Genomic DNA, 22,131 nt, shown 5'->3' on the forward strand with positions numbered 1-22,131 from the left:
GGGAGTGGGTATGTCACGTCCACCAGCTGCTGTACAGCCTGGGACAAGTTTGGCCCAGCCTCCACCCCCATGAGAGGGCTGGCCTTGCGAGGCCCCTGGCTCTCTCTCGAAGATACAGACGACTCCTTATAGGACTCTTGAAATAAATTCAAGAGAAGTTCTTACAGCATTGCCTTTGGAGGGGCTTATTTCCAGACCTGAAAAAAAAATGCAGAGAAACTGATTTTTTTTTTTTGGATCCTCTATGTTCTTGGATTCAACTGTTTCCATGACAGTCTGTGGTTCCTCAATTCCAGAATCTCAAAAAACAGTTATGAAGGAATTTGATGGTTCTCTCGGTAAGGTCACTGCTGCTCAGTGACCTTTGGACTTAGAGAAAAGTTTTTAAAAGTAAAGTGCTTGTCTCCGCAGTTGGAATTGCCCATCACCTGGTTTTCGTGTGGAATTTGCTGTTACTTCGCCCTTCGTTCCCTGCTCTGTTAGTTCCTGGCCATTGTTAACACGTTTCTATCCCTTTTTCTCCCACATCTCCAGGCCTTGGAGTACCTTTTCAAGTTCATCGTGCAGTCGAGGATCCTGTACTCACGAGCTACCTGTGGGATGGAAGAGGAGCAGTTCCGGTCGAGCATCCAAGAACTTTTCCAGTCCATTCGGTTTGTGCTCAGTCTGGACAGCAGAAACTCGGAAACACTCCTGTTCACGCAGGTCTGTCAGCTGCCGGGGAGTCGTGCTGCTGGATTCTTGTCTGTCTTAGCAGGTGGTTTCTTTGTCCTCTGGCTTCCAGAGTCGAAGAAGCCCTGCCAGGCTCCCGTGTGTTGGGTAAAGGTTGATGTACAAGGAAATACCTAATAGAACAAAAGGCTTTTACTTCAAAGCTAGCTGTGCCCCAGCCACCAAATATAAATGGCCCCATGGCTTTATGGCCAAGGAGAGGCCCATCTTTGTTCTCAGGATCCTTCTTTAGGCCAGATGTGTTTAGCTACCATACTTTAGTCGTTGATGAAGATCGTATTTACGGAGGATGTTCAGAATGTGTAGAGACTTTCATCTCCTAGTTACTGTGTTAATTTAAAAAAACTTTAGATTAGTACTTGTCCATTCCAGCAGTTTAGTTTGAAATAGGTTGGAAAACAGCCGAAATAAGTAGAAAACTTTGGTCAAGAATTAGGATTAGATTCTATTAGAAATATCAGTGTAGGAAGGAAATTTGCTTTCTTGCATTAAAAATGTCAGTAGGCTAATCTATTACCTTTTCCATGCAACGTCACCCTAGCAAAGATCAAGGATATTGCCATTGCCCCAGTCACAAGGGGTTATTTTCTCTTATAAGTAAATGTCAAAATTGTATCTAATGGATTGCACTTCTCAGATTTTTTGAAGCCAATTATTACATCAAAATCACCAGCAAAGACCAGATAACCTCTCTCATGTCCATTCATTCAGTCACCGCCAGGACTGTCAGGAGGGCAGATGTCTTTATCAATGTCTCATTTACGATTAGAACAGTCTGTCTTTTGTTTTCCACTTGACTCCGTGTTGCCCTTCGTGGCCATTTGCTTTTAGGCCAGTTGGTCCAGAGGACGGCTAAGTAATTGGGAGCTAGACTCTATAACAAGTGGGAATTCTGCAAGGTTGCCAGGCGCCTTCATAGAAAGGCTCCTTCCATGGTGCCTCCTCCTAAGTACCCAAACAACTCGTCTTCCTCTTCCCTTCCCTCCCCCAGCCCATCTGTTCCTGCCAGCAGAGGCCCAGGACTCCTCCCTGTGGCCTGCAGAGAAACCGTGGGGGGGGCGGGGGGCACAGATTCAGAGGTAGCAGGCAGAGCAAGGCAGATGCGCATTCTGAGAACTCTGCGATGCCCTGTAAGCAACAGTACACTCCTACCACACCAGGAAATAGTTGAGATCTAGTCTCAGCTCAGACTTGAGTCAGGATCAGGCCTGCTTCTCTGGTGCCAGGCTCACGTTTCATGAGTTTCAAAAGTCTCACCAAGTGTATTCAGGCAGATTTTCTGTCTTTGATTCTGACCACTGAGAGAGAGTAGGGTGCAAGTGTCTTTATGTCCTGGTGCCTAAGTGTAGGAAATTTAATTATTTAGGAGAGCAAATCAGCTACTGTTTGTTGTTGATTATGAAGTGTCTGCTTTTCCTCCCTTTGTCTTTTTTATCCAGCTGCTTATGATAATGTTTTTGTGCTAATTCTAATAACTGCGAAGTAACCTTCTTGATATCCCAGGGAGTTATAAATCTTCAGATAGAATTCACATAAGTCTTGTGCTATGGCCTGGCCTGAGCATAGCCGGCAGTATGACAGACCTGTTTCCCTATGGCATCAATTTTCCACTCAGTCTGAGCCAGTGTCTAGTGCCTGATGAAGCCATCAAGAAAAACACCCCTCTCCCTCCCCGGCCGCTTTGGAAGAGCGCACTCTCACCTTCTCGTCTCACGGCAACACGCGTTTCCCTTTGCAGATCTTGGGTTAATAGTGTAAGAGGACTGAGAAGTGGAGAAAGCCTCCTTCACGCTGCTTCCATTTAGACGAGAGAGAAGAGTGAGAACCAACATGCAGTGAAGGCCCTGTGCCAGGCACTCCACTGGACACGAACTTTATGCGCCTAATTTTATTCCACATACTAATGGCAGGAGAGTATAGCATCGTCCCCACTTCATAGATGAGAAAACTGAGGATTAGGCTGTAACTCACCCAAGGTTCTATGGCAGATAAGTGGTAAAGCTGGAATTTGAAATCATGTCTGTCTTAATTCCAAAACTCATTCTCTTTCTCTTATACTACTTTGCCTCCCAAAGGTTCTGGAATTATTATCAGATTGTCCTCAAGGGGCCACCTCATGGGCCTACCAGAGCGGAGCCCCTAGGTGTCTCCAAGCACACACACTCCTGGGCCATCCAGGTGGCCGAACGCTATGCCAGCATCATTGAAAGACCTTAAGAGGTCATGGCTGACTAAATCCACACATTCTCCATCCCTTGGATTTACCCCAGAGACCACCAGGCATCAGATTTCATGGTTTCAAATAAATGTCTCTATCCGGGGAAAATGGTCCAGCTCTCAGCTGGATCGCTGGCTGCAGGGCTCTGAGCAGAGTGCAGCTAGTGCTGCTTGGAGGTGCTCAGCTCTCTCTGCCATGCTCTCTTTGAGAAGCCCTTGGCTTGAGTTTGGGACCGAAATTGGAAAGTCAAGAGCTTGTGCATAGAGATAGACAAAAAACTTTAAATCCATTTTATGAGCAAAAACAGCTATGGATATTAAGGCATGTTGACCTGATTTCTCTATATTCCTTCCTCTTGCCAGCAGAAGCCTTGGCAAGTTATGAAAGCCACAAGTGGCCCGGGCCCCAGTCAGCTCCCTTGTTTTGATTCTCTCATTCCCTCATTCCCTCATTCCTCCCTGCTCTGTGTCCCAAGAGTGCCGCAGGGGCGGGTGGAGTCAGAGGCCAGGGAAGAACCCACCGCAGGCAGGGCTGCGGCAAAGCCTTCAGCCTCTCACCACCTTGTATCTTTGTCTGAGCTCCCAAGATGGACACACACCTGAGCTAACCACGGCTTCACTTGCTTCTGCAGGCTGCACTCCTCAATTCCTTCCCAACCATCTTTGATGAGCTGCTGCAGATGTTCACCGTGCAGGAGGTGGCAGAGTTTGTGAGAGGGACCCTGGGAAGCATGCCCAGCACTGTCCACATCGGGCAGTCGATGGACGTGGTGAAGCTGCAGTCCATCGCCAGGACTGTGGACAGCCGCCTGTTTTCTTTCCCAGGTAACTGAAGTTGGGGTGAGAGTCAGATTCACCTTTCCTCCTTTTCAGGATGTTAGCCAAGCGGTAATCAAAAGATCGGGTTTATCAATCATCGTGCAAGAAGCCAGTAGCCTTTAAAATGCAGAGGATTTTTGGTAAACTGTGTTAGAGGATGCAGCCAGGACCTAGGCCTGCTGCCTTACTCACAGTGTATTCATACAGGCACGCATGGGGCGGCCTGCAGAGCAATGTGCAGTCCCACAGGTCTAGCCAGCTGCCAAAAATGGGGCCTGCCACACCTCCAACAGAGGGAAAGGAGGGGGAGCCAGAGAGGAGGGTCTAGCCCGAGGGGATAAGGAGAGTCAAAGAAGTGGGAGACCCTGAGGGGGCGCCCTGAGGACTCACCTGCTTTGTTGGTTCCTTGTCTCACCGGTCAGATAGATTGCTTCTCTTCTCTTTGAAGGAGCCTCTAAGGATTAGTCAGAGATGGGCAGGGAACCCTCCCCACTCCCGGAGAGGTCAGGACAGCCTTTCAGAGAGAACCTCCGATTCAACCCTGAAACCACATTGAACGTGACCAGCCTGCGGTGGTACCAGATGCTCCATATGAGCCTGATTCTTTAAGTGGAATATCACTATCATAGAATAATTTTCTAGGGCGCAGGAATAAATCTAGCAAAACAATTACTATTAGAAGTTTTGGTAGAAAAAGTTTTCAAGTTTGACTTTTGAAGTAACAACAATAATTTCTCAGCCTGGCACTACACACATTTGCAGTGCTAAACGGATGTTCTCTTTAACTGAATTCTGCCAGTGTAAGGTATCATTGATGGTACAGCTGCCACCACGAAAATCAGCTTTTGTCTGCCAGTAACTGTTTACAGTAAACACTCCTTCCTTCGGCAGCCCCTGGAATGAAGCTTTTAGCAGTGGTTTGGATACACCACCACGGAGGCCATTGCCCACGCTCAGTTTGTGCACTGCTTTGAAAAGATGCTTTCTGAATGTATGGGTAGGGGAGAGCAGACTACTCTCACTGACAGACTTTATTTCTAATATTTTTACATGTATTTGCTGCTTCTTGTAATTACGTGAGGCAGATTACTCTTAAATAAACTTTATGTGGCAGTGGAACTATGTAATTGGGTTTTGAAATGACAAGCCCAGCACATTTTCATTTGTATCTCTCTCACTGAATGCCCGAACTGCAGCATCTTCCCTAAAGCAGGAGGGTTTTTACCAGTGGTGTCCTTTATCCAGCACGTACGTTCTCGGAACACATTGATCTCTCCTTCAGCAGATTCTAGTAACAGACTACTTACTATTTCGTCTACGGCAGCTGGTGATTGTTACAAATCCTGCTATGTTGATATTTTGGTCTGCAAAATATACTATGAACTTCTCTTTCAGCCAAGCATCTTTTTAAACATAGAATAGCTATCGATCCATTTTATTAGAACATATTCTAAGTATTTGACAAGGTAGTTCCAAAATCTCTCATGTGTCATATAATTAGTCTTCAGCTGAGAAAGATTTTCTTTCTGAATTTTATCTGAAACACTTAACTGTGGTCAAATATGAACAATAAATCCCAAATGCCATGGCTGGTTTGTGTCACTAGTGATCTGACTGCATCGTGCCGGCCAGGTCTGGAGGTGGCTGCAGGCTGCCAGACTCATGCTTACACTTGTGTTCACTTTGCCTTCTTACCACACCTGTGAGTAAATGCAGACGAGGCCGTTAGCACCTTATTCTACAGATGGGGAATACCAAGCCCAGAGGAGGAATCAACCTGCCTAAGGTCTTGGAGTGAGATAATAAAGTAGCTTGAACTCCGGATTCAGCCTTCCTGAATTCAGGGTTCTAAACAGAGTCACCTCCTGGTGACAGTGCCATTTTGGTAACATTGAGGAGATAAGAAACGTAGAATTGACAATAAGGGTTAGCTAATTATCAAAGGCTTCTGACAAGACGAAAGTCCTGCTGCTGTTATATTCCTTGCTGTGGACACATCTAGAGGGGAAAATGAGGCAGGCCTAATGGCTGCCACAAAGGAAATAGGGCCTGGGGGGAGGGGGTGGAAGGACCTGGCCACCTAGCTAGGGCATCTTGAAGAGGGACCATTTGTAATCCATATTAAGTGTGCAGGTTCAATCAGTGCAGCTCATAGAACCATGTGTGTCATTTAAGTGGTGTTTTCACTGTAGGCTAAGCTTTTCATTTGGAGTCTGGTCCTTAAAGAGATTTCGTTTGGATGCAATGTCCTAGCGTTCATCTCCCACAAAATGCCCTAGATACTAAGGCTCGAAATGAGAAGGAAGGAAAGAGAGATGGAAGGATAATGCTGTGGGTGTCTTATAATGCCCAGGAAGCAGGCTTCTGGGCCCACAGAAGGGAGCGGGGTGGCCTTCAGCTTGGCTTCAGTCTCAGCCCCACCTGCTTCAGACCAGCTGAGTCCCACAGTGCCACTGGCTTCCCGAGGCAGTTAGTCCTCCTCTGGAGGGCTTCTTCCTCTTTGTGTTTTCTCTCCCAGAATCCCGCCGCATCCTGCTTCCTGTGGTTCTCCACCATATTCACCTCCACCTGCGGCAGCAGAAAGAGCTGCTCATCTGCTCAGGGATTCTTGGCAGCATCTTCTCCATCGTCAAGACCAGCTCTCTGGTAGTGGCCCCGTACCCACTCCGACCCCCGCAGCTCTGCCCCAGTCTTGTGTTACTTAAGCCAGAGGCAGAGCAACAAAGATGGCTTTGTACACTTCTCTGTCAGAGAAGCTTTCATCAGTGACAGGAAGGTGCCTGAGTGAATGGAGGCCTGTGTATGCCCAGCAGGCTTCTCAACACAACACAGTGTTGCTATTTTTAAAAGTTTTGCTACGATAAAGCCACCCAGAAATGTAGTTATCTATAGTACCAAAAAGCCCAATCCTGTGCCATGCTCTGCTTCTACCAAAAGGTGTTAATTCTGCATTCCTGGGAGTGTCCTGAGGGTGCTTGGGCACGAGGACAGGGAGCCAGGCGGGCTGAGAGGCAGCTTGCTCATTCAGACTTTTCTGTCAGTTTCCTGGCAGCTCGATTCCACCCATATGGCGTTCCTGTACTGTGCCAGATGAGGGCAGGACGTAGGAGAGATAACTGCTGCCCACAAGCGCTCCAAGCCCCATGGCGTGGTAGAATTGTGCTTTAGGAGTGAGATTTCAACCAGTAGTGCTTCCGCCTGTTTTCTTTCTTCTTTACATTTTCTTTTAAAAAAAGATCTGTGACCGGAAGGAGGAGAGGAAAGACAGGTATCAGGTGTGGATAAGGGTAGGACATTATTTTAATGATATTTATTAAATATATTTATGACAGTAGAAGACATGCATATTTCTTATAGAAAATGTAGAAACTGTAGGAGGGTGTAAAGAAATTAGGAACAAGAACGAGTTTTTTAATAATACTACCTCATTAAGTTGAAATAAGCTTTCTGGAGAAGGAAATTTCAAGTACATTTAAACTGAAGGCCAGTAGCCAGGTGATAAGAACCTACGAGGTTGGGCTATCCACGTGGAGTAGGACAGGTGCCAAAAAGAGAGTATGCTTGGTTTGCGCAGGATACAGGGACCCAGGAGGGTGCTCTGGTGTCCAGACTTAACAGACCATCTGGGGTTGGGGCCCGGCTTGGCAGAGTGGCTGTGACGGCTTAGTGGCCCTATTGTTTGCTCTTGGCTCCAGGCAGGGTTGGCAGCTCTCCTTCCCACCAGGCCTCAGAGGCAACACGCTGCTAGTAACCTGAGGTCAGACTTGAGGGGTAGGCGGCTTTTTGCTTAAAAAAAAAAAAAAAATCAAAGGGTAAAAGAAAGAGAGGAAGAGGAATGGGAACAGGTTACAACCTGAAGGAGATGGTCTGGTTTTATTGTCGGGTGCAAGTAGTTGCTGACAACTGCTGGGAGAGATGTCACAAGTAGAAGTGTTCCTGGTTCAACAGAGGAGAAAGACGAAGTTGGCCCCACCAGTTGCTCAAATTCTTCCTGTGGAATGGGGCACGGCGCAACTGTATTGAGTGGACGGGTAGGGGATGGATGAAATTTAAACTCCATGAGAGCAGAGATACTGTCTTCCTTGTTCACCTCTGTACACTCAGGTTCTCGAACAATGACTGGCACATGCTGGGTGATGGATTGATGGATAGATGGACAGATGGACAGATGGACATTCGGAACAGTAATATAATAAAGAGGCCGGAGAAGAGGCAGTGGGAATCTCTTTGTGAGATGATTAAAATGAGCTACAGGATTTGAGATTGGATGTGGGAGGTCTTGTCTATAAGAGGAGAGTGTGGCTGCTTCGTACGTGCAGAGCCCGGTGGCGGGGAAGCAGCCCTTAGTGGGGAGGCCTGCTCTTGCTTCTGTACAGCTGCCTGGAAAGACGCACTGAGACCAGAATCCTTCAGGTAGACCAGTGACCACAAGCAAGGGTGCTGAGGAGCTCGAAGTGGGACCAAGCATGTGGGCAGTGCTCGGGTCTGGCAAAGGCTGAGATCACCCCATGGTGGAAATAATCTTCGGAAAGGCTAGGATCCGTCTACGTGCGTTAGCAGTGGAGAGGGTGCCACCCCCACCCCGTGGTGCGAATGGTCAGCCGTGTCATGCTTTCTCCTGACATTTCTAAGGAAATCAGAGAAAGTCTTTAACTCAGGACCTTCACTTTCGTCATGTGTATTGAAATTAACGCCTCTGCCTGTGTTCAGAAGTGTGGGCGTCACGGCGATGCTGGGTGAGGGTCAGGCCCCAGCCATCACGCCGTGGCATCAGCGGCGGGAGTTCCTCCCCTCCTGTCAGAGCTGTCGCCCCAGGCTCCTTGACACTGCAGGCTAGTGAGGCCGCGACCGCGCTGACGTGGCCGACTTAGTAAGTACTGCCAGCTGCACACCAGCCTGGCCCGGCGCTAACGGTGTGCTCTCTTGCCGCTCGCTCCAGGAGGCAGATGTCATGGAGGAGGTAGAAATGATGGTGGAGAGCCTCCTGGACGTGCTCTTGCAGACTCTGCTCACCATCATGAGCAAATCGCACGCTCAGGAGGCGGTAAGAGGGCAGCGGTGCCCGCAGTGCACAGCCGAGATCACTGTTAGTAACTAACGTTCAGGTTTTCTTGCTTTCTTTTCTAACCCGGGGCTCCTCACCAACCCCCACCTCACCATCGCACCGCCCTCGTCTCAGCCTCCCTTCCCGCATGGCTGTCAGCATGCTGCCCTCTCCCCCCGCGAATCCGGCCTCCATCCCCACTCAGAAGCTCTGGCTTCGTGCTCTGCGAGGTCTCCCTTAGGGCCGATTCAGGAGGCGCGTCTCGTTCTGCGTTCCTGCGCTGCCTTCGCTGGTCTTTGCCTTTGAGCCGGGTCATTTTCTATAATGCAGAATGGACTAGAGATGTTGTTAGAAGGTGAGGAATAGACTGCTCCTTCTAGCAGCAGGCTCTCCGGAATGATGTGCCTGGCAGAATAATTTTCTCAGAGTTGGCTCGAGTCCTCACATTAGTCACTTTCGCCCATAGTGTTGGGATCTCAGTGTCTAGTGTCAGGAAAAAGGTGATGAGGTAGACTTGCACCGGGGTACCGGGCGGTGCTGTCCATGGTCTTGCGAGACAAGAAACAGCCCGGGGCAGCTTCAGGAAGAGCAGAGAGGTGGCCTCCGGCACCGGGAGCGGGCTTCTCAGCCCTCGTGTCGGAACGTGATGACCACATTGCACGGAGTCTTCCAGTTGGTAGGCAGGAGATTACAATGATCTCTTCGCAGAAAACCCTCTTGGGAGCAAGCCAAGCTCCAGCGTGGCAGGCGAGCGAGGAGAGCAGAGCCGGGCCTGTACTGCGGGCTGGACTCGGAGAGGGGTCTGCACCCCGAGGAGCACCCGTGGAGGGCGCTCTCAGCCGAGGTGGAAAAGCCCCCTGGCGCCCTGCAACCGTCCCGCTACCGGGGGCCTGACCCCGCTCTGTACCCTTTACAAATCTTAGCTCACTTAGCAATACTAACGAAGTGATTCATTTACGTTGATTTAATGAAGATAATAACTACAGTTTAGCGAGCGCTTCTTTATGTCCTGGACTTTTTACTCAAATGCTTTATGTGCATTAATTCATCTGATCCTCATAACAAATCTGTGAATTATGACTTATTATGCCCATTTTTCATAATAAGTCATACATGAGGTTCACATACATGTATATATTTTACATCTCTATATGCATAATAATTTCGTGGGTCTAGAAGGGATTTGAGAGCCTAAAAAACTGTTGTCAAATTCCCATGAGTTTAAAAACATTTGAAAATTGCCAAATGAAGTCGTTTTCCTCCATGACTTCTGAGGAGGCCGTCCTGTAAGAGGAGACCACGCTCGGCCACCACTAGCCAAGAATTGCCGTGAGATGGTGGAAGGCTTCGGAGTCCCTAAGGCAGGGTTTTCTTCCATGTTACCCCAGTTGGAACTTGGAGAAAGTTTAAAGACTCGTTTTTATCTTTAAATTTTATTTGTCTTAAAGGCCGGAGCTCATCTTCTCATTCAGGTCAGTTTTGACTTCTCTGCTTTCCAGACAGTTGTGTTGATGTATATCCCACCTGCCTGGTCCAATAACCACATGGAAACTCTGGGAGGTCCCCAGGGAGATCCTTGTAGAAGGACCCAGCAGGACGGGCACAGAGTCCAAATTCTGTCCAGAGAAGGCCAAGCACTCTGATCCACGTAGCCGCTCTAGACTTCAGTACAGTGCGCTGGCAACATAGAGTGACAAAGGACGATGTGGCTGAAGCTCTCTTAGGAAGATAACTGGAATATCCGCCTCACTTTGCCGTGCTTCTTTGTTGTAGATTAAGGTTTTTCACCTGGGCCCACACTGCAGAGGTCTTGCTAAAACTCCCCAGCCTCCCCTAGCAGGACTCCCTCTCCTAGCAGAAAAGAAAACTTATTCCCAGGGCCTCAGTTGTCACCTTCCCTTCCATGGTCATTGGGGCCATCTCAGACCCTTCCTGCTGTCCTTGCCCTCTGTGGACTGGGGGAACACAGCCCTTGTGATTATCTGTGCTAAATGTTTTTTGGGTTGGTCCTCAGGGTGAGTATGTGTCCTGCCTTCTCTCGCTGCTCCGCCAGATGTGTGACACCCACTACCAGCACCTCCTGGACAACTTCCAGAGCAAAGATGAACTCAAGGTGGGCAGAAAAGCACTGACTGACCTTCCACCTAGGAAGGGAAGCATGTGGCTAAGATTCCCCAGGGGCTTTCCCCTGCCAGGGCCAGCGCAGGTGACCAGAGCTGCTAAGGGTGCAAGATTCACCAGCCCCACTTTACAGCTGACTGTATGGCTTCCAGAAGCTGAAAGCCGACAATATTCCCATACAGCCAGACCCTGGTGACACTGGCAGGTTTTCCCTGACTGAAAGCAGCCCTGTGACCATGTTCCTCTGGGAAAAGCTGCTCAGCCACACTGGTGGCTTCCTTCCGTATAAACGCTACAGTCAGTCACCTTAGATTTTGCCCCTGCAAACCAAGCTTCACTGTTTAATAACTATAATAGTAATAATGGTGACAACTTCCCTTCATTAAAATGTATTTATGTAAGATAACTGTAGAGAGCAGAAGTGAGCACAGCCCACTGGCTGCCAGACTCTGGATCCAGATGACGGGGAACCTGGGAGCATTCCCAAACCTCACGTGGCGTCAGCTGCTGACACACTCCTGGGGCTTGTGTCTTTGCATTGGAACATACTGCTCAGGTCATCCCTGGGTGAAGGAGCTATTGCAGACTTTAGGTCCATGCTCTACCTCATTCAGAGCCATCACTTTCATTTCAGAGTAATGCATTGCACTGTTTGTCATTTGTGTGATCTTTAAGAACCGTATTGCATCACTTAATAAGTGTCAGTTGTCACTTCCGGTATCTGGTCCTGCCTGCCTTTCCAATTTGCACAGACACAGGTCTCTGCAAATTGTTGTCGTTAACTCTTGCAGTGAGGCCAGCCTATCTTCTCCGAGAGATGACCTTGAAAACCCTTGAAGCGAACCAACAGTTAGCCAGAGCCCGGACCTCACATCTGGGTCAAGCAGTGCTTGAGCTGGGCTGTGGAGCCTGAAAATCCAGCCTTGGCTATTCTAGACCATTTTCATCGTGTGCGTATGCATACGTGCACACGCGTGCTACTGATTCTCAGGTCAGGCTAGCATCATTCCCTTACTTTTTAATTAAATGTTTATTTTTATCACAGCAACATGTATACATAATTTTAAAAGCCAAAGCATTTTGCAAAGCTTAGAACATAAAGCAGTGGTTCCCTGGCTCACCCTGAGCCATGTCCAGTCACTGCTCCCCAAAGGCAGCCACTTTGAACTCTACCATTCTTCAAGTAGCTTCTGCTGCCACTTTTAAAATTCTAATTGTTAGTTATTACCTATTTTCTTCTTCTCATGGAAAATGAGGATGATTCCCCTGAATTATTCCTTTCTCACACATACATGTCCTTCCTCTCATTCTTCCAATATAATTTGCATGTTTTTGTTTAATTTGGTATTCTACTCTCCTTTATTACAGTCAGGTAAGTACTGCGGCGAGCCAAGAGCTGTACTCTGACACTTCCTTTCTTATAAACTTTTTGTTTTTTCCTGGATTAATTGCCTCTTTTGTTACTTGCTTGGTTTTATTTTCTTTTGGTTTTCAGATCTGGCTAGGACTTCCTACCTTCTTTGTTATTTGCTTGGTTTTGTTTTCTTTTGGTCTTTAAGTCCAGCTAGGACTTCCTGTTTTCTCTGTCGTCTCTGTAACATACCTCTTCTTCCAACTGTCCTCATGGTGGAATCCGTCACATACTGTCAGGTCACGTTTTTCCCTGGAGACTTGCCCTGTTTTCATTCGTGTCAGTCTCTTTCATGTTAGACTTTCCTCCTACATGTGGAGACCTGGATGTCAGTTTGTGTCTACAGGTGAGGTCCTTTGGTGCTGATTAGCTCTGCGTGTGCAGGGCTTGTCTCCAGCAGGCTTCCCTGTACGTGGTCGAAGAGAGGCCATCTGGTCCAAACATCCCCTGACTCCTGTGTCTGTCAGCCTTTCTCTTGGACTTGCCTGTTTCCTCAGAGAGGAATCCTTTACCCTTCTCACGGATGGAGTAGCCCGCCAATATTTGGGGAACCAAATAGGAAAAGGGGGTTGGGAGTCTTCCAGTTCAGCAGCTAAACTTTCTGTCACCGCCTGTTTTCATCTTGGCACCTCCGCCCTCAACTGTTGCTGTTTCCTTGAGAACAGATCCTCAGTGATCAACAACTTCAGAGAGCCATCCTCAGTCTTAAGACGGGGTGGGGAAACATGAGATGGCAGAAGGGATCGTAGGAAGACTATAAACCAGTCCTCCTGTTTTTAGCCCTCATACTGCAGTCTCTCAGAGGTGCCTGCTGAGACCTCCAGTGTCTCAGATTCTTGTTTCCTGCTGCTATCACTTCCAAAGGCTCTTGGCTATTAGCTTTTTCAGGTATACTAAATCAGTTACCATGAAAGCTTCCAAAATTTATTGACCTCTTGCACTCTCTTCTGTTTCTTTGTCTCTGTGAGCATATGTATTTCTGTAGCTCTACTGTTATTTTAGAGAATTTGAGGAAAAACAGAGATGAGGGAAACACGTTCACTCCACCACACTGAATATGGAGTTCTGTACACGTGTTCTTTCTTGCTGACAACATTATTGAGATGTAATTCGCATACCATAAAATTCATACTTTTAAACTATAATTCAGTCTCTGATTATATCCATCTTAAAAGACTTACAAGTAATGAGATTAAGTTAATAATTTAAAACCTCCCACAAAGAAAAGCACAAGGTGAGATGGCTTAATAGATCAATTCTACCAAATTTTTAAAGAACTATTAATATCAATTATTCACAAATTCTTCAAAAAAATAGAAGAGGAAGAAAACTTCCCAACTCATTTTATAAGGTTAGTATTACCCTGCTATGAAAACCAGAGACATTGCAAGAAAAACAAACTACATGCCAATATCCCTTATGAAAATAAATGCAAAAATCCAGAGCAAAATACCAGCAAACGTGATCCAGCAATGTATTGAAAAAATTATACACCACATGATCAAGCGGGATTTATTACAGAAATGCAGGGTTGGCTTAACATATGAAAATCAATCAGTGTAATACACCATTAAATAGAATAAAGGTCAAAAACATGATATCTTAAGGATGTAGAAAAAGCTCTTTTAAAAAAATCTCCAAATTTTTCATGATAAAATCATTTAACAAAATATAAATAAAAGAGAATTTCTTTAAACTGATAAAGAGCATCTATGAAAAACCCATAGCTAACATCATACTTAACAACAAAAATTTGAATAATCGAATGCCTTCCTGTTAGGATCAGGAACAAAAGAAACATGTCTATTCTAACCACTTACATTCATTATATTGGAGGATCTGCCTGGGGCGTTTAGGCACAAGAAAGAAAGAAAAGGCATCCAGATTAGAAAGGAAGAAGTAAAACTATATCTTCAAATGATATGATTTTGTATACAGAAAATCCTAAGGCATCAGTGAAAACACTATCAGAAGTAATAAGTTCAGCAACATTGCAGGATACATGATCAATATACAAAAATCAGTTCTATTTCTTTTCACTAGCAAGGAACAGTCCAAAATGAAAAAGAAAAATAGTTCCATTTACAATAGCATCAAAAAGAATTAAAAATCAAGGAAAGAAATTTAAAAAGACCTAAATAAATGGCAAAACAGCCCAAGTTCATGGATAGGAATACTTAATATTAAGATGACAGTACTTCACAGAGTGATCTACAGGTTTGATACAAGAACAGTTACCTTTTTGCAGAGATTGACAATCTGATCCATAATTCATAGGAAAATGTAAGGGACTCAGAATGGTCAAACAATCTTAAAAAAAATTACTGGATTCACACTTCTCAGTTTCAAAACTTACAGCAAAATAACAGTAATCAAGATTGGTACTGGCATAAAGATAGGCATATCGATCAATGGAAGTGGATTGAGAATCCAGAAATAAACTTATGTTTATGTCGGTTGATTTTCAATAATGGTGCCAGGACAACTCAATGAGAAAGATGAGTCTTTTCAACAAATGGTGCTGGGATAACTTGATATCTACGTGCAAAAGAATGAAATTATACCCCTACCTCACACCATATAAAAAATTAAAAGGGATCATAGACCTAAATAAGAGCTAAACTGTAAACTTCTAAGAAGAAAACATAGGACTATATCTTTATGCCCTTAGGTTTAACAGTGGTTTTTAGATATGATACCTAAAGCACAGCAACAAAATAAAAAATACGTAAGTTAGACTTCATCAGAATTTAAAACTTCCAGAGAACACCAACAAGAATGTGAAAGAAAACCTACAGAATGAAAGAAAATATTGGGAAATTATATATCTAATAAAAGGCTTGAATCTAAAATGCATAAAGAACTCTTACGATTCAACAATGAAAAGACAACCCAATTAAAAAAATAGATAATGGATTTTAATAGACATTTCTCTGAAGAAGTACACATGAAACATGTTCAACATCATTAGTCATTAGGGAAATGCAAATCAAAATCACAATAAGACAACCACTTCACACCGAAAGTAGATATAATCAAAAAGACAAATATTGGCATTAATTTTAATTATTTTGGTTGAATACACCAGTGAAGGCATCTGGTCCTGTATTTTTCTTTGTGCAAAGCTTTTTACTAATTTGATCTTTTCATTTACGATAGGTCTGTTCAAATTTTCTGTTTCTTAAATGAATTTCGGCAGTTTATATCTTTCTAAGAATTTGTCCGTCTCATCTAGGTTATATAATTTGTTGGCATGCATCTATTCATAGTAGTCTCATAATCCTTTATAGTTCTGTAACATTGATAAGAATGTCCCTTCTTTCATTCTTAATTTTAGTAATTTGAGTCTTCTCTGTCTCTTTTTTTTTTTCTTGGTCGGTCTAGCTAAATGTGTCAATTTTGTTGATCTTTTCAAAGAACCAACTTTTGTTTTCATTTTTTCCTCTGTTTTTCTATTCTCTATTTAATTTATTTATACTCTAATTTATATTCTCTGCCTCCTGCTTGTTTTAGGCTTAGTTTGCCTTTTTTCTAGTTTCTTAAGGTGTAAGCTAGGCTATTGATTTGAGATCTTTTCAGTAAAGGTTTTAGCTTCATCCCATTAGTTTCGATTTGATGTGTTTTCATTTTTATTCATCTCAAAGCGTTTTCTAATTTCTCTCATGGTTTCTTCTTTGACTTATTGGGTATTTGTGAATGAACTGTTTACTTCCACATATTTTTTATTTTCCCAAATTTCCTCGTGACTGATTTCTAACTTACTTTCATAGTGGTTAGAGAACTTGCTTTATGTGATTTTAATTATTTTAAGTTTATCGAGGCTTTCTCTGTGGCCTAGCGTATGGTCTGTCCTAGAGAAGAGAATGCCCAAAACCTTCTGAGCATTTGAGAAGAATGTGTATATTCTCCTGTTATTGGATGGAGTGTTTTGTGGATGCCTGTTAGGTCTAGTTATAATATTGTTCAAGATTTCTTTTTCCTCACTGATCCTTCTATTTAGTTGTTCTATACTCTATTGAAAGTGGTATATTGAAGTCTCTAGCTATCACTGTTGAATTGTCAATTTTTTCTTTCAGTTCTGTTGGGTCTCGCTTCACGTGTTTTGAGGCTCTATTTTATGTGCATATGTTTGTAACATTGTCTTCTGGATATATTGACCCTTTTATCATTATAAAATGTTCTTTTTGAACATGGGGAGAAAATGGCATAGATGATAGAGGCTTTGTTCATCCCTCTGACCACACTGAAGTTGTGGCAGAAACAAAGAGTAGGCAAAGTCGCCTGGGATCTAGATGAACAGAAGCACTAAAACCAGGGAGAGAAATAAGAGACCGCCCTGCAGAAGTAGAAGTTAGGCGATGGCGAGGACGTGAGGCTGCCCGGTCCCCAGCAGCTGAGTGGGACAGAGGCTATGGCAGTGGCAGCCGCAGATGCCTCTTAAAGGGGCCGTGTCCGTGAGTGGACTTTCATAATGACAGACCTGCTCACTCTGAACACCAGCGTCGGGTCAGCTGCTCAGGGGACACCAAGGATTTACAGGGGGACACTGAGTGGTCGGAGCGAGGGCTGGAGGTGAGGCTTTCTGCCAGGCAGAAGTGTGGGTGGTATCCATTGTTCCTCTGTTGAGCCTTCCCTTTGCCCCTAGTGTGGGGACTCAGCACTGCCATAGATGAGATGTCATCAAGCCAGATAACAGAGGTCACTCTGCCCAGAGGATTCCCTGAAACTATGTCTCCCCCAATTCGCGGCCCTGCCCAAGCCACTTCCAGGTGTGTCCTTGCTTAGTCAGGTGCCCCTTGATGAGCAGTGCCTAGACTCATGCTAGTGGCATGGCCTCTTGAGGCAACTATAAGCACAGCATCTGTGGATTGCTTGCTGAATCTTAACAGGTGGCCCCGGAGGGGCCTCAAGACAAAGAAGCAGAAACTATACAAGAGAACAGAACAGATCCAGGCATAATGGAGTCAATCTAACAGATGCAGAGTTCAAAACACTGGTTATAATGGTTATAATGATGCTCAATGAACTTAGGGGAGATGTAGATGAACTCAGTGAGAACTTTAACAAAGAGGTAAAAGACATAAAAATGGAACTGGAAATTATAAAACGGAACCAGTCAGAAATGAAGAACACATTATCTGATATGAAGAGTACATTAGAGGGAATTAACACCGTGGATGAAGAAGAGGATCAAACCATCAATATAGAGGATGGAGAAGCCAAAGACCATCAGAACGGCAAGAAGAAAGAAGCTAAGAATATAATAATTTAAGGAGTTGTTGGGACAAAATTAAGTGTAAAAACGTCCGTGTAATAGGGGTACCTGAAGGAAGAGAGGGAGAACAAGAAGTGGAAAAGTTATTTGAAGAAATAATGATGGGAAACTTCCCCAACCTGGTGAAGGAAATAGACATACAACCCAAGGAAGCTCAGAGAGTCCCAAGAAAGAGGAACCCAAAGAGGCCCACACCAAGACACATCACAATTAAAATGCCAAAGGTTAAATACAAAGAGCGAATCTTAAAAGCAGCAAGAAAAAGCAGTTAGTTATCTACAAGGGAGCACCTATAAGACTGGCAGCTGATTTCTCAAAAGAAACCATGCAGGACAGAAGGTCTTGGCACAAAATATTCAATGTGATGAAAACCCAGGATCTACAATCAAGAATACTTTATCCAGCAAAGCTATCATTTAGAGCTTCCCAGACAAAAATAAGCTAAAGGAATTTATCAGCACCAAGCCAGTATTACAGGAAATGTTGGAGGGACTTTTTAAGAAGAAAAAACATGTATCAAAAACAGGAATAAAGAATGGTAATAACTACATCTCCATCAACAATACCTCAGATGGAAAAGAATTAAGTGCTCCAGCTAAAAGATAGAGTGGCTGAATGGATAAGAAAACAAGACCCCTACATATGCTGCCTGCAAGAGACTCACTTCAGATTAAAAGACACACAGAGAGTAAAAGGAAGGGGATGGAAAAAGGTACTGCCTTGATGGACCTAGAGGGTATTGCACTGAACGAAATGGGTCGGACAGAGAAAGACAAATATCACACAATTTCATGTACATGTGGAATCTAAAGAACAAGAGAACAACAACAACAAAAACGGAAATAAACTCATGGAGACAGAATATCCTGAGGGCTGCTAGATGGAAGGGGAGTTGGAGGGAATGGCAAAAAAAGGGCAAAGGGATTAAGAAGTATAAATGGACAGTTACAAAATAGACAAGAAGATAGAAAGTGTAGCATAAGGAAAATAGTTAACAATGTAATAAATATGCAAGGGGAAGAAGGATGTTAGATTTAGTGAGACGATTACTTTGTGAGTTAATAGATCTCTAATCACTGCTGTAAAACTGAAACAAATACGTTGTATGCCAACTGTAATTGAAAAATCATTGAATTATACAGTGTAAATACAAGCAACTAATTGTCTATTATATTTCAGTAAAGCCAGGAAAAAAATGTTCTTTTTTTCTCGAATCACACTTTTTTGTTAAAGTCTATATTGTTCGAATTCAACATAGCCAACCAGTTCTTTTTTGGGTGCTGTTTACATTGTATATATTTTTCTATCCTTTTACTTACCTTTTATTTGTGTCTTTGAATCTCAAGTATGTATCTTGTAGACATCATGTAATTGGATCATGTTTATCATTTTTCCATCCTTTTTATCTCTGCCTTTTGATTATTTAATCCTTTTACATTTATTGTAATTACCAATGAGTTAGAATTTACACCTGCCATTTTGCTGTTTGTTTTATATTTGTATTATGTCTTCCTTGTTTCTTGGTTCTGTTTGTGCCTTTTTAGTTAAATATTTTCAGGGTGACATTTTAATTCTCTTATTGTTTATTTTAGGATATTTTTAAGTTTTTTTTTAGTGGTTGCCCTGGGAATTACAATTAACATCTTAATTTTAAAAATCTAATTTAGATTAATACCAATTTAGTTTAATAGTATATGAAAAACTTTGCTCCAGTATAGCTCCATTCCATCCCCCTCTTTTGTGCTATTAGTCATATAAATTACATCTTTATACATTATAATTTCGTCAGCACAGTTCTATAATTATTGCTTTATGCATTTGTCTTGTAAATCAAATAGAAGAAAAGAATTACAAACAAATATACACTGTTTTTTATATTTACCTGTAGTCACCTTTCCTAGTGCTCTTTATTTTTTCATGTGGATTTAAGTTACTGTCTAATGTCTTTTTATTTAAGACTGAGAGACTTCTTTTAGTATTTCTTGTAGGAAAGGTCTAATAACAAATTATCTCATTTTTTTTAATCTGAGAATATCTTGATTTAGTCTTCATTTTTTAATGATAGTATGGCTAGAGTTAGGATTCTTGGTTGACATTCTTTCACTGCTTTGAATATGTCATTTCACTGCCTTCTGGCTTCCATCATATCTGCTGGTAAGTTACCTGTTACTCTTATTAAGAATCATTTTTACCAGACGAGTTGTTGTTCTCTTACTGCTTTCAAGATTCTTTGTTTTGGGATTTGACCGTTTGACTATGATGTATCTGTATGTGAATATCTTTGATTTTATCCTGTTTGGAGCAGTTCATTGAGCTGCTTGAATATGTAGATTAAAGGGTTTCTTTTATCAAATTTGGGAAGTTTTTAGCCAATATGTCTTCAAATTTTTCTTTTTTCTTTTTTTTTTTTAATTTTTATATTTTTTTAGGTGATGCAACCTTTGGTTGACCTTATAGATTGCAAGGACCTTGTCAGCTTACAATCCCTTATTTTTTTATTTTTTATGCCTACGGCACCTAGTCTTTCTAGGTGGTCTCCCATCCAAATGCTAACCAGGTCCGACCCTGCTTAGCTTCCAAGATCAGAGGTGATCGGGCCTGTTCAGGGTAGCATGGTACCTTGTGTCCCACAGACCTCTGATACTCCATTCATTTTTCTTCATTTTTTTTTCTATCTTTTCTTCTGGATTTTCTCAGTTGACCTATCTTTATGTTTGCTGACTCTTCCTTCTGCTGGTTTAGATTTGCTGTTGAGCCACTCCACTGAAATTTTTATTTCAATTATGCTACCTTTCAACTCTAAAATTTCTGTTTGATTCTTTTTAAATAATTTCTATCTCTTTTATTGATATCTTTTGTTGATGAGCTATTGCTATTATACTTTACTTTAATTCTTTAGGCATGGATTCCCTTTAGTTTATTGAATATATTTTTAATAGCTGATTTTAAAGCCTTTTCCTAGTAAGTCTAACATCTGAGCTACCTCAGGGAGAGTTTCTACTGACTTCTCTTTTCCTTTGTATGGGCCATAATTTCCTGTTTCATTTCACATCTTATAAATTTTTTTGGTTGAAAACTGGGCAATTTAAATAATGCAGCAACTCTGGATAGCAGATTACCTCCCTTCCCCAAAACATCCCCAGGTTTTGTTGTTGTGGTTTGTTATTTTGCTGTTGATGATGGATGATGTTTGTTTGCTTGTTTATTTAGTTACTTTCCTGGACCAGTTTTTAAAGGTCTGTATTCTTATATGCAGCCACTGAAATCTTCATTGAGTTAGCCTAGTGATCAGCTAATATCTGGACAGAGATTTCCTTAAATGCCTTAAATCAACAAGTCTTCCACACTTTGCAAAATATCTTTGTGTGTCTTAGGGCTTACCTTCAGCGCTCTAGCAGTTTACATTACTGCCTGAGCCGTCACTTCCCATTACACAAAGCCTCAGAGTCAGCAAGAGGTGAGAGATGAGGCATCTTAGGCCTTTCCTGGGAATGTGTACAGCCCCTCTACACGTGTGTGTGGCCTTTTAGATTCTCAGAAATATATCAGAGCTTTTCAAAGACCCCTATGGATATCTCATTCCCCAGATTTTTCTTTTAAGCCTTTTGGCCATTCTCTTGTCTGCCCCAACTGATAACGCTGTTTCATGTGGCAGGGATGTTAAATTATTATGGCTGATTTTATTTTCAACAAATGCCCTAGTGATAAGGCTTTTCTCACCAAGTAAGCTCGCAGTCAGGTCAAATAAGTCCTCCGAATGGGGCTTTCCCAGATTGCTGCCAAACAGATCAAAAAGTAACAATTCTCTGGGAATGGCACTTTTTCAGGAGCTCCCAAACCATTTTGTCCCTTCCAGTGACTGTGAGGCTACTGGATTTCATTACTACCATGGCTCCTCAGCTGCTTGTTTTCAAGGCTGCCATGGAGGTAGAGAGAGGGAGAGGTGGGGCTGGGGCAAGTTAAAATGCAACAAAGCCCACTGTTCCTACCGAGACTCAACCATTTTTCTTCAATAATACTCCTTGGATTATTGCAAGCCTTTGATTAGCCAGTCTTTGCCAGCGTTTTATTGCTTTCTTAGAGGAGCACGTTTGGGGGCTCCTTACTCTGCCATTCCTAAAGTGCTTGTCCTGTCAGTGTATTCTTAACATTCAAGAAAGCAGGTTCTTAAAATCAAATGCTCAGGGGCCATGACCCAAAAACTGAGACCCACGGACTCGGTTGCATACCAGTCCATTTGGATTCTAGCCTTCCCTATGCTTTGGGGTTTAGGCACCGGGCTGAGTGAGTATAGGGCTGCCTCTGTTCTACCCAGCTTGTATCTGCTCCCATCTGACCTGCGAGCGTGCCTGGAACTCACTCGCATGCAGCCCTCTGAGAGAAGAGAAACAGAACCCGCATCTAATACACTGGTCCCGCCCATTCTCATAGTCTAGAGGTCAGGAGGACCCCATTGAAGAAGCGTGTGGCAGTGGTGGTGGTGGTCTCACATCAGGTTTTCCTCTTGTTTTA

The 22,131-nt window shown here is 43.4% G+C and overlaps 1 protein-coding gene across 1 annotated transcript in view; it reads left to right on the forward strand.

Moving 5' to 3' along the window:
- The window catches only part of DOCK3 (dedicator of cytokinesis 3), a 259,284-nt gene that overhangs the window by 188,448 nt on the left and 48,705 nt on the right, over positions 1 to 22,131 (forward strand). The window contains exons 22-27 of the mRNA XM_025044832.1: positions 535 to 705; positions 3,582 to 3,774; positions 6,287 to 6,414; positions 8,708 to 8,854; positions 10,827 to 10,925; positions 11,086 to 11,216. Coding sequence (XP_024900600.1) covers positions 535 to 705; positions 3,582 to 3,774; positions 6,287 to 6,414; positions 8,708 to 8,854; positions 10,827 to 10,925; positions 11,086 to 11,216 — 869 coding nt within the window. The remainder of the gene's footprint in view (positions 1 to 534; positions 706 to 3,581; positions 3,775 to 6,286; positions 6,415 to 8,707; positions 8,855 to 10,826; positions 10,926 to 11,085; positions 11,217 to 22,131) is intronic.

The sequence above is a fragment of the Pteropus alecto genome, unplaced genomic scaffold (genome assembly GCF_000325575.1).
Source record: "Pteropus alecto unplaced genomic scaffold, ASM32557v1 scaffold53, whole genome shotgun sequence".
In the NCBI taxonomy this organism is placed as follows: Eukaryota; Metazoa; Chordata; class Mammalia; order Chiroptera; family Pteropodidae; genus Pteropus; species Pteropus alecto.